The sequence below is a fragment of the Terrapene carolina genome, unplaced genomic scaffold (genome assembly GCF_002925995.2).
Source record: "Terrapene carolina triunguis isolate 2854851 unplaced genomic scaffold, T_m_triunguis-2.0 Scaffold62, whole genome shotgun sequence".
Classification (NCBI taxonomy): Eukaryota; Metazoa; Chordata; order Testudines; family Emydidae; genus Terrapene; species Terrapene triunguis.
This window is the reverse complement of record NW_020664413.1, coordinates 814,802-826,411: the sequence shown is the minus strand read 5'-3', so window position 1 is coordinate 826,411 and position 11,610 is coordinate 814,802. Positions and strand designations below refer to the sequence as shown.

The 11,610-nt window shown below is 66.5% G+C and overlaps 1 protein-coding gene across 1 annotated transcript; it reads left to right on the top strand.

Moving 5' to 3' along the window:
* Window positions 1-2,509: 2,509 nt before the first annotated feature.
* Window positions 2,510-9,169, top strand: WNT6 (Wnt family member 6). The gene is made up of 3 exons (XM_024208906.2): window positions 2,510-2,723; window positions 7,664-7,965; window positions 8,708-9,169. Exons 1-3 carry the CDS (start codon window positions 2,525-2,527, stop codon window positions 9,167-9,169), a joined length of 963 nt encoding a protein of 320 aa, XP_024064674.1. The 5' UTR covers window positions 2,510-2,524.
* The last annotated feature ends 2,441 nt before the right edge of the window (window positions 9,170-11,610 follow it).

The following is an 11,610-nucleotide window of genomic DNA, read 5'->3' as shown; positions in this document are numbered from 1 at the left end:
GCAGGCAGTCGGGGGTCCCCCCGTGCCCGTCTCCATGTCGGACCCCATGCTGCTGCTTGGTGTGGAACGGGCACCATGATTCCACGCTGCCACACCTGGCTTATTCCACCACCCCCACCCCGAAGCCCCTCTTGTCCTGACCCTCAGAGGAGGAGAATCGATAATAAATGGTCACTGAGCCTCCTACCTTGGGCAGCCGTCGTACCAGGATCCCTCCCGCTCACACCCCCCCGGGCTGCAGCATCCCTTGACCTTGTCGTTGGAGGCGATGCTGGGGCAGCGGGAGGCTAGCCTGGGAGCTGGGGAGGAACTTGGAGAGCAGCCAGGGGGCTTCCCAGGGCTTTATCGTGGGCAAGGTCGCTGGGCTCTTCTCCCACAAGGTAAACAGAGAACAGCCCCTGCTGCAAAAGCGCCTCCCTCCCCCGGGGAGGAGACATTCCAAGAATGTGCGGCACGCTGCAGCCTGCCCCGGGCACTGCCCACCCTGGGCCGGGGCTGAGACGCCGGGGAATCAAGGGCCGGGCCTGCTCTGCCGGGCGGTAGAAGTGCCCGCCCCGGCACGTTCTCGTAATAGCACCTTGGTGCCCGTGCTGTGCAGACACCCGGTGAGACACAGCCCCTGCCCTGAAGAGCGAAATAAACCGGGCAGGCAGAGAGTGGGAGGGGAAACTGAGGCACGGAGCAGGGACTAGAACCCACTTTTCCTGATACTCAGCCTGGTACAGTAGCCACTGAGCCAGGCTGCCATGTAGGGTGCCCTGCTCGCTGCTTTGCCCTGGCGAAGGGCCTGGCAGGCCTGGCACAGCTCGGCCAAGGGAGGCGGGGCCAGATGCGGAGCTCGGCAACGCTGGTGTAAATCCAGGGCACTGCGATGAACGAGTCTTGATCCGTGAGCCAGTCACAGACCAGGCCCCCAGCGTGCCAGGCGCTGTCGGGACCCAGAACAAGGAGAACTGCGCTGCGGTGACTCCGGAGTCACACCCGGTCAGTGAGAACAGGATCAGGCCCTCGCAGGCTGCTTTCCTCTTGGGATCGTGGGGGAAGCCGAGGCAGAGTCATTCCTGGTGTAACGCGGTATGACCTGGGAGGATTGACACCAGGTCTGGCTTTGGCCCTGTGTCTGGTGGGCCAGGAGAGCCCGAAACCACCAGGGTGTCCTGATAAGGCGGAGCTGGGCAGTATTTTCGCGTGTACAAAATACAGAAGCCACACAATGGTCCCTCTCCCCTCCTCAGCCCCCCGTCCCTCTTCCCCCCAGACTGAGCAGTAGCATGGGGAGAGCTCTAGCTCCCGGGGTTACAATGGCCATGCAATAGTCACTGATATTTCTAGCGTATCTGTCACTCCTCCCCGCATCTACTCGACCCACTAACAGGGAGAAACACCGCAGCATCTGCCTCCACTCACCTCACCCACCAAGGAAAGGCAACCACCTCTGGGGTGGATTCCGGCAGCTGATCAGCTGTGCAGAGACACTACACAGGAGCATAGGGCAGGAGGGGCAGAGGAATTCAGCGGCCAGCTGACCCCGCAGGACAGGGGCAGATTAGAAATCAGCGAGTGATTTTATCTCGCTTACCACAGGGCTCTGCCGTCAGCCCAGTGCCCCCTGGCGCCATGCTGGGGCCCTGGCGTCAGCATGAGCCAGAGAGGAGAGTGCCCCCTCCTGACTCACCCCCTGCACTCTCTGGAGCCGCCTCCCGCCCCTAGTTCTGGCACTGGTCTGAGCTGCACGGAGGCAGGGCCCTCCTTTGCCTCCTGCATCTCTCGGGGCCCGTTCCGGAGCGGAGCTGGGCTCGGGGGCCAGGGGCTGCTCGCTTGGCCAAAGTCTTGCCAGTCCTGCCAGCAGCCTTTGGCACAGCAGGCTGGGAGGGGCTGCCGAGGGACCCGGCAGGGCCGGGCTCCCACCCCTTGTCCGGCAGCTGCCCCAGGTGCTCCCAGGCTTTGAGAGTTGGCCCGGTGGGGCCCTGGAGGCTCCATCCCATCCCGCCACCTTGCTCGGCACCTGGGTGGCAGGGTCCCTGCAGAGACAGGAGCTGGCTGACATGCCCTCCCTACCCATCACCACCCCCGCCTCAGTCGAGGGGGCTCAGAGGCTCAGGGTCCGTCAGGCTCTTGGCTGCCCGCGGGTACCCAAATGGCACCAGTAGCGCCCTCCGTCGCTGGGGAGCGGAGGCGGCTCTCCTCGCGGTCCCATGAGGCCCTGGCCGTGCGCTGTGGGTGGGCTCGGGCGGGGGCTCCCGGCACAGAGACCCATGGCGAGGGGCACAGAGACGATGCAGGCAGGCGGTGGGGCCGGCGGGTGACATGGTATGAGCCAAGAGCGGACACCCTGGGAAGGGCCTCGGAGGGGAGGGCAGGCTGGGGGCGGGGTGCCCCACACAAGGGCATCAGGCTTCAGCTGAGGAGGGCTGTGGCACAGGGCCCGTGCCAGCCAGCTGGGAGGCAGCCCGTTGCCCCACCCGCTACAGCGCTGGCTTCCCCGCTCTCTCCTTTCTCCAGGGCAGTGGGCAGCCCCCTGGTCATGGACCCCAACAGCATCTGCCGGAAGACCAAGCGCCTGGCAGGGAAGCAGGCGGAGCTGTGCCAGACGGAGCCCGACATCGTGCAGGAGGTGGCCAAGGGCGCCAAGCTGGGCGTGCGGGAGTGCCAGTACCAGTTCCGCTTCCGCCGCTGGAACTGCTCCAGCCACACCAAGTACTTCGGCAAGATCCTGCAGCAGGGTAAGGCCGGCGGGGCCAAGGCGATCCCTGGGGCCAGGCTCCCCCCGGACCCCTGAGTACAGCCGGAAACTCCCCCCGCCCCGTGCTATTGGGGGAGGGGCTGCCCGGCTCCTAGAGACAGTGGGGCTGGGGAATCGGGGGGGCTCCAGCCCAGGGGAAAGGGGGAGGGCCAAGCCCCATGGCAGAGGGGGAAGTGGGGCCCCACCTGTCCGGAGGCTATCAAGGGGGCTGTGTGCATGGGGCACGGATCAGCCTGCACAGTGGTGTCGGGGACCCAGCAGGCTCCTGCCCTCAGGCCGGGGCCGATCCCGGCTCCTCACCTGAGGAGGGCTCCCCGAGGCGGGGGAGGCTGGCTGGTTTGGAGCAATACGGACCCTAGCCTGGCCTCCCAGGCTGCTCCCGTCCACCTCCTCTCCCCGGGTCAGGGCAGCCCCCGCTCAGCCAGGCAGTGTCTCTGCACAGCTGATCAGCTGCCGGAATCCACCCCAGAGGTGGCTGCCTTTCCTTGGTGGGTGCGGTGAGTGCAAGCAGTTGCTGCGGTGTTTCTACCCCTCCAGCGGGCGGGCGCTAAAGCTGCTGCCCCCCAGGAGGACAGCGAGGCCCCTGCCTCCTGCTCGAAGGCCTGCCAGAGCCGGGAAGAAGCTGCCGAAGCCCATCCCCGCAGCACCGGCCGAGGGGGGATTAACCGACCTCCCTGCACCCGCTCCCCTGGGTGAGAGCCAGGCCGCGGCGCAGGCCCCCGGGGGCGCAGCAGGGCCGAAGGTTTACTGCCGGGACATGTCTTCCCGTGTTGTAATGAACCAATTACCTCTGCTCCCAGCCACCGGGGGGCTTAATAAAGCTCAAGAATGCCTCCGCGTCTGGCAGTGATTTACTGCGCCCCGAGGAGACGTGTCCCCCCCCCGCCCCGACGCCACTCCCTGCATGCGCCTGCGCCAAGGGCACCGGGGGCGGGGGAGGCTGGCACGCAGCCTACGGGAGTGGAGGGGGCTGGCAGGGGGCCAGCAGGGAGCTGCTCTGGCCTGGGTAGGGGGCACTGGGATGGGCAGTGGGGGTTAGGGACGTAGTTTCACTCCTGCCATTGGCTGGTGCCTGGCCCAGCTGTAGCCAGGTCTGTCCCGCCCCCGCCCTTCGCCCCCACAGTCCAGGTGTCAGGTAGGCCGCAGCACGGGCGGCGTTCCGCAGAAGGCCCGGATAGCAGGACCTGGGGGGCGCTCGCCCCCTGCCACGCTGTGCTGACCCGGCCCTGTGGGGCCTGGTTGTCCTTCCGGTGTGTGGCAGGCTTGTCCAAGCACATGTGAGACCCCCCCGCCCCAGGCCATCCTAGGTGACATCAGAACCCCCAACCTGTGCCCAGCTGGGTGGGCCACAAGGGGATTTAGTGCCCCCTGGCTGCAGCTCAGCAGTCGCCCACATTGGCCATACTGCCAGGAACTAGCAGATGTGCAGGTGCATGTCCAGCCACTGCCCTCTACTGGTGGGACTCAGTGCTTCCATTGTGTGTCATAAGCCCTGTAGTGCTATGAGCTCATGGGGATTCTCCTTTAGCTGCAGTAGTTTGGGTCACCTGGGTTTTATGGACAGACTCTTGGACCGGGTGCTGGGCCAGGCAGGGCGGTGTTCCCTGCTGTCTCTGAGAAAACCCCCGAGGGCCCTGGGGGCACCACAGTGACACCATGGGCAGCAATGGAGACGCCATGTCCCAGCATGCAGTGCAGCAGGGCTGCCTGGATCAACATGGAGCATTGCATGCCGGGAGCCGTCAGCAGCACCTCTGGGCTACCCCACCTAGCAAACAGCCAGCCCGTCCCCACGGGAGCACCCGGGCCTGGGTATGCCACTGCTTGGTGCGCCCAATGAGATGCCCACCTTCCCTTTGGGCTCCAGCTGCTGCAAAGGGGCAGGGACATCCTGCATGTGTTTGGAGCGGCTCCCTGCCCAGCCCTGGAGACGTTTATCCCAGCGGGGCCAGCGCCCAGAGTTCTCAGGCGATGCCCATTCCCACCCGCCCTGAGGCCAGTAAGTTCTCAGAGGGGGCGTGCGCTGTCCCAGGGTACAGGAAAGACCCGGCCCCACGGGCGTCAGGGCGCTAAACGTGCCGGTGACCCCACTTCGTAAGGCCAGGCCGGCTCTGGTTCTGACTCGAGGGCTCCCTCCGTGATGAATTCAGCGCCCACGCTTGGCTTGGACGGCTGCTGTCTCCACCACACGGGCACGGCCTCACCTGGCCACAGCCCCAAGCCAGCAGCCCCCCCTCCCATGGGCTCTTTTAGGAAGCAGTGAGGGGCAGCGGCTTATGCTGTGACCCCCACGCCAGCCCTGCGGGGGCCGTGGATCTGCCTTAGGACAGGGAACAGGAGGAGGAACCCGCCCTGCTCTCCTGCCCCGCCATGATCTCCCAAGGGGAGAGGTGGGAGCCTCATCCCACACACCAGCTTTCCCACCTGGAATGACTCGGGGGTCTCCCGGTGGTAGGACCATGGACCTGCAGCTCTGGGGGCTGCGGTGACGCCGGGGCCCTACCCCAGAGGATGGGGAACGTCCCAGCTCAGAAGGATGAGAAATGCCAACTCGGGCCTCCTGGATGGGGCCCCGTGGGACCAGCTTGGCTGAGTCTCCCCGCGACTCCTGCATCCAGCCCCGGGCGGCCGGTGGAGCTAGCGCCGAGCGTTAGAGACACAGCCAGTGTTGATGGACTGCCGTCAAGCGATGGAGAACCCAGCCCAGGCCGGGGCCAGGGGGTCCAATGGGTAACTCCTGTCCCCGTTAAACATTTGCACCTTACGTCTACTCTGAGTCGCTCTAGCATCAGCTGCTGGGTCTCCTTAGCCCGTCATCTGCTAGATCAAAGCACCATCAGCTGTCAGAGATCGCCTCCGCGGGCAGGTCCTTCTGAACGCAGATCAGTCTTCTCCTGGATACCTCGCCAGGTGGAGCCGGCGTGGCTCTCGCTGTGGGGCCTCCTGGGCGCCCTTTTCCGAGCCCTTTCCCATGCGGCGCCGTCCTGGACACGGGGCCTCGAGGCGGGTCCTGGTCTGGCTGCTGTCGTACGGTGAGGTGACGCCGGCTCCAAGACGCGTTCCCTACGTGCACGGCCGAAGCTCCTGCTCACCCTTCCGGACGCAGAGTGCGCCGCGGGGAGCTCGCCAGGACGCCTGGGTCCGGTGCAGAGTCGCTGCATTGAGGGGTCCGCCCCACGCCGGAGCTAGGTTCTGCGTTAGCAGGCGCAGGCCATATAAGACGGCCCAGCAGAGACGGAGCAGCAAGCGTAGGTGGCTTGGTGTCTGGAAACCAGTGAGGGGGGAGCCCCTGCTTTGAGAACAGCAGAGTCTGGGGGGCGCTGCTGGGTGCTCTGTGCCCAGAGGCCATGGTGACAGGCCCACTGCAAATGCATCTGCTAGGCAGGTCAACTCCGTCGCCACATCCTCTCCCCTGGCTCCCACCACCCCACGCCGCCGCCAGCCTGCGCCCGCCACAGCGGTGCCCCTCTTTGCCCACTCTCTTGTCTCTGAGCACGTCGTCTTTAGCCCAGGGCTGGTCTCTCCCTGGGCATCTGGGCATCACCCAGCCCGACAGGAGCAGCTATCCTGAGCGAGGACCCAGGGGGCTACTGCAATGCCCCCTGCTGCCAGGCCCCACGGCCCCGCTGGGGCCAGGAGTTGGGGTCCAACATGGGCTGTAAGGGAGCCCCAGGGCGGGGGGGGGCTGGGGGCCCTGCTGAGCGCTGGATGGGCCCCAGACCCTGCGGTAAGTGCTGCAGCGCCGGAACCGCGGCCGACGGGGTGACGCTGCCGGAGCAGGTCTGGGCAGGGGAAGGATGCTTGGAATTCGTGTCCCGGAGCAGAGACGGGGAGAACACGCTCATAATAAATAATCCCGCAGGGCGGAGGCTGGTGCCGGGAGAGTGGGGGGGTGAGCGCCCCAGCGTCGCCCCACGGGGAGGCACCGGGCAGGGCAGCCTGGCACGTGCCCCAGGATGCGGAGATGGGCCCCAGTGGGGCCTCCCCAGCCCCCACTTGGACTCTCAGACTTTGCAGCTCTGGGGCAGGGGGGATCTCCTGGCGCCCCCTGAGGGCTCAGAGCCGTCACTGACATGGCGCTGAGCTACTTGCCTCTGCCCTCTACTGGCTGCAGTCAGAACGGCTCAGCTGTGGGTCAAAGGCCCTTTACTGCTTGTAACTCATGGGGAGTCGCCTTTAGCTCCAGGTGGGGACCCATGCTTTTGGGGGCTCAGGGAGTTGGGGCGGGAGGGCAAGAGATGCGTTGATTCCTGTGGTTGAGGTGCTGCACAAGGGGACAGCCTCTGGCGACTCTGATCTCTGCCCCCCCCCGTTGGTTCCAGGAGGTGCCCCTGGGGTGGGGGATGGGGTTAACCCTCCTTGGAGGGACTGGGAGGGGGGGGCGGTGCTGGGAGAGTGAAGGGAACCTGGCCAGGCTGGACAAGCTGCTGCCAACCTGTCTCAGAGCGTTAGTGCAACCCGCCTCGCGGCCCCAGCCCCAAGCCCCTGCCCCCGCCTGCCCCACAGAACCCACGCCCCCCGAGGTCTGAGTGTGACCAGTGAGCCCCAGTGCAGAACATGGCGGGGGTGTTACATTTTCCAAGCCCCTTTCTCCCAGCAGAGCCTTTTGCAAACCAGACCCAGGGACCTCCCCGGGGACAGGAGACAAACAGCCACCTCTGGGGTGGCACAGGGTGCCCGATGAACAGCTCGCAGAGCCTGGGGCAGGAAGGGGAGATGCCAGGGCAGGGGTGGGAGGGTTAGAGTGGCATTGCCCGAGCAGGGACGTGTGGTCATGCCCCAGCCCCTGGGAAAATCCCCCCACAGGGGCACCCCCCAGCCAGTGCCCCTTGCAGCACAGCACCCCCTAGCATTGCTGGCTGGCAGGTTGCCTCCACCGCCCTGGGGGCCACCGGCTGATGCTGCTTCCTCCCCCCACAGATATAAGGGAGACGGCCTTCGTCTACGCCATCACCGCGGCCGGCGTGAGCCACGCCATCACCCAGGCCTGCAGCATGGGCGAGCTGCTACAGTGCAGCTGCGAGGTGACACGGAGCCGGGCGCCCCCGCTGCCCACGGCCGGCCCGGGCGCCGAGGGCTCCGCCTGGGAGTGGGGCGGCTGCGGGGACGACGTGGACTTCGGCTACGAGAAGTCGCGGCAGTTCATGGACGCCAAGCGGAAGAAGGGCAAGAGCGACATCCGCACCCTCATCGACCTGCACAACAACGAGGCCGGGCGCCTGGTAATGCCACCGCCGGCCCGGCCCGGCCCCCCTACCCCGTCCTCCCCACCCCGCCCCACCCGATGAGCAGGGCACCTGTCAACCACACTCCCCCTCTGCCTTGCCACTGCCAGGCTGGCCCGGCCCCCCTACCGCGTCCTCCCCACCCTGTCCTCCAATACTGCACTGCCCAGGGACAGCCGCATGCTGCCCACCAAGCCTGCACCATGTACCACGCCTAGGTGCTTCTTTGCTTGACACCCACCAGCTCATACCCACCTTCCCCCTCTCCCCCATCACCCCGTCCCCAGCAGGGTGCCTGCCCCGCCCTGGAAAACCTGACACCTGCCCCAATTCTAACCTCCCCAGATCTGCTCCGGCCCTTGCTGCAGAGCCCAGCTCACCAAGCCCCACGCTCCTGCCTGGGCACTGCCCCCTCCCGAGCTCTCCCTGGCCGTGCCCCGGGCCAGCTCTGGTGGGCACTGGTCCCGTCTCTGCTAGGCCGTGGCTGGTGAGGTTGAGTCCCCTTACGGGGCTGCCCCCCACAGACACTCCGAACCCCCCCACTGACACACCCCAACTGTCCAGCATCCGCTATACCCCTCTTCTTCCGGGGGACTGGGATCCGGTGGGGTTTGAGGAGAGGCTCTGGGCAGAGGCAGGAGCGAGGGTGGGGGGGGCGGTGCCAGGGGGCCGGGCAGGGGACCCCAATGTGGGGCGGGGGGCTGCGGCCAGGCCCCACTGAGCGGCCCTGTCTCCCCAGGCGGTGCGGAGCTACATGCGGACGGAGTGCAAGTGCCACGGCCTGTCGGGCTCCTGCACCCTGCACACCTGCTGGAAGAAGATGCCCCACTTCCGTGAGGTGGGCGACCGCCTGCTGGAGCGCTTCAACGGGGCCTTCAAGGTGATGGGGGCCAACGACGGGAAGACGCTGCTCCCCGTGGGCCGCAGCATCAAGCCCCCCGACCGTCAGGATCTCGTCTACTCGGCCGACTCGCCCGACTTCTGCGCGGCCAACCGCAAGACGGGCTCGCCGGGCACGCGAGGCCGGGTGTGCAACAGCACCGCCCCGGACGTGAGCGGCTGCGACCTGCTGTGCTGCGGGCGCGGGCACCGGGCCGAGACCGTGGTGCTGGAGGAGAACTGCCTGTGCCGCTTCCACTGGTGCTGCGTGGTGCAGTGCCGCAAGTGCCGTGTGCACCAGGAGCTCAGCCTCTGCCTCTGAGCCGGCCGGGGAGCCCGCCGGCCCCGGCCACACCCGCCGGGCCAGGCCCAGGCTGCCCGGCAGCTCCCTCTCTCCCGGACGCGGGCGCTGGGGGAGGGTCTCCGTCCAGCCCCCAGGGAGGGGCTTGGCTGTGCCCTGCCCTGCCGGCCAGGGGCACCGAGGCCTGGGGGCCAGGCTGGGCCGGGGGGCGACGCACACAGACTCAGTGGGGATGAGGCCGGACTCCCTCACTAGTGAACCCGTATCAGGCCAGGATGGCACCCAGGCTGCCCCCTCCCCGCTGCCTCCTCGGGCCCCCGCAGCCACCGGGCCAGGGGCTCTGTGGGCAGGGGGGTGACACTAATAAAGCTATTTAAACAGAGTCCTGCCCCCTTTCCTGGAGCAGGGCTTTTGCCACACCCCAGAAGGGGATGCTGGCCGGGGGGCAGCCAGCCACGGCCGTGCCCACGCGGGGACCTTGTCCGGGGGCACCCAGACATCGCCACACTCCACAGGGGAGATTCGTTCGGGGCCCGGGACATACGCTCGGTCCAGCCCACGTCTGCCCAGGCTCCTGGGCACGCCTGCCCCCCTGTGTCTCACTCGAGCTGAGCCCCAAGCCACAGGGGGGCACGCGGGGGGCGCCATGCTGCAGGGAATAGCTCTGGTCACTCAGTAGGGGGCGCTCTCTGCTCTGAGCAGCATGGACCCGACCCGCCGCTCGAGGTGCATCTGTCGCTTGCAGCAAACAATTCAGATCCTTCCCCTTTAACGAGCCCACGCCATGGCTCCCGCGTGCCAAGCTGTTCACTCCGGGGCCTGGCTAATTTCCAAGGGGGGGTGATCGCCGGTACCGCTGCCAGCTAGCGCCCCTCCAGCCAAGGAGCCATGGGAATCCAGGCAAAGCGACCTGCTTGAAGGCACCCCGGAGAGTTAACGGCAGAGCCAGGAGAGGAGCCAGGCCTGGACCCGGGTGAGATTTTTCAGACCCATCGTTCGTTCGAGGGGGAAATGCACTTTCTGGCCACCCGAGACTGAAAATGGCCAGCGGAAGTGGCACGCCCTCCCCCTGCCCCCTTTATAACGCCAGCCCAGCCGCTAGGGCGCTCGGGGTACATTTACGTTACAATAAGATGCCCGCGGCTGGACGGTGCCAGCTGACTCGGGCTGGCAGGGCTCGGCCGCGGGGCAGTAAAGCTGCAGCGCAGATGTCCAGGCTCCGGGACCCTCCCGCCTCGCGGGGGATTTTCTGACCCTTCCCCAAATTCTGACCAATTTCAGATTCGGTTCGACATGAACCAACGCTGGTTTGTCACGATTTTTGCTGGCCCTGCCCCCGACCTGTCCCACTCAGCCGTTCGCCCGGCCCTGCCCGGGTGTCGGGATCCGGCTGGCAGTGGCTGGTACTGTCCCATGTGCTCCGGGCTTGCGTGTGGGAGGGTCACGCTCCTGCCCCGCCTGACGGGGAGTGATCTGGGCTCGGAGGGCAGCAGGGACTGGGCAGTGGGGCAGAGATGGGCCAGGTGGCTGAGGCGGGGGAGATGCCAGGGCGAGGAGCCTAGCCAGCCCCTCCTGGATGGCAGCAGGGCTGGTCAATGGGCCGTTCTGTGCTGGCGACGGTCAATGGCCTGTTGGGGACGCGCCTGCTTCAAGGGAAGGGAGAAGCCCCCAGCACCCAGCCATGCAGTGCTCACCCGGGGGCTGGCCTGATCCCCATGGGTGCCCTGAAGCAAGAGGAGCAGGGCTGGGTTTGAGGCAGGTGCTCACCTTGGGTGCCAACTTCTGGGGGTGCCCCCCCCATGGTCGGATTGGCAGCTGGTTTTGCTCTGCTGATTGGCTGGCTGTTTTGCTGGAGAAGCGGTTGGCTTGGCCGCTCCGGGGGCCCCCATGGGAAAGTTTTCTGCCCTGGGGGGCACTCTTGAGGAGGAGGGACGGTGAGGGCCAGGGTTCCACCACAGAGGCTGCTCTTGGCCGTAGAAACACCCGACCCTTCGCTGAGTTCTTTGCTTCAACAACGTATCCTGTAGCAGTGAGTTCCGCAGGCTAATTAAACACCTGCAGAAAGGGGTTTCCTTCCAGCAGGGGCGGCTAGTCAGGGTGTAGTCTCTTAGGGGGGCACTACAGGGGCACCAGAGCTGCCCCCCGCTGGCAACGCATGGCTCCGCTAGGCTCTTCGCGTCACACCCGCCCCCTGCCAGTGCGGGAAGCACCCTGGTGAGTGGTTAACGCTGCCCCGAGAGGGCTGGCGGGGGAGCCACTAGCTGTGCCAGCGCTGGCTCTACAGCTTGTCAGGGAGGAACGGACAGCGCCTGCCTCTGTGTCTGCCCAGCGCCACCGCTTGGAACGAGGTGGGAAAGGAAGAGCCACGGACGCTTGGAGTGAACACCTGGTATTGTGTGTGTGTGTGCACACGCATGTGTATTCCTGCATGTGTGTGCACATGTCTGTGTGTGAGTGCCTCT

Excerpts from the sequence above, each read along its gene's own strand:
- WNT6 (XM_024208906.2), top strand. The coding sequence starts at position 2,525 with ATGGACCCCAACAGCATCTGCCGGAAGACCAAGCGCCTGGCAGGGAAG. Across the intron at positions 2,724-7,663 it reads CGGCAAGATCCTGCAGCAGG|ATATAAGGGAGACGGCCTTC; the intron begins GTAAGGCCGGCG and ends CTCCCCCCACAG. Across the intron at positions 7,966-8,707 it reads ACAACGAGGCCGGGCGCCTG|GCGGTGCGGAGCTACATGCG; the intron begins GTAATGCCACCG and ends CTGTCTCCCCAG.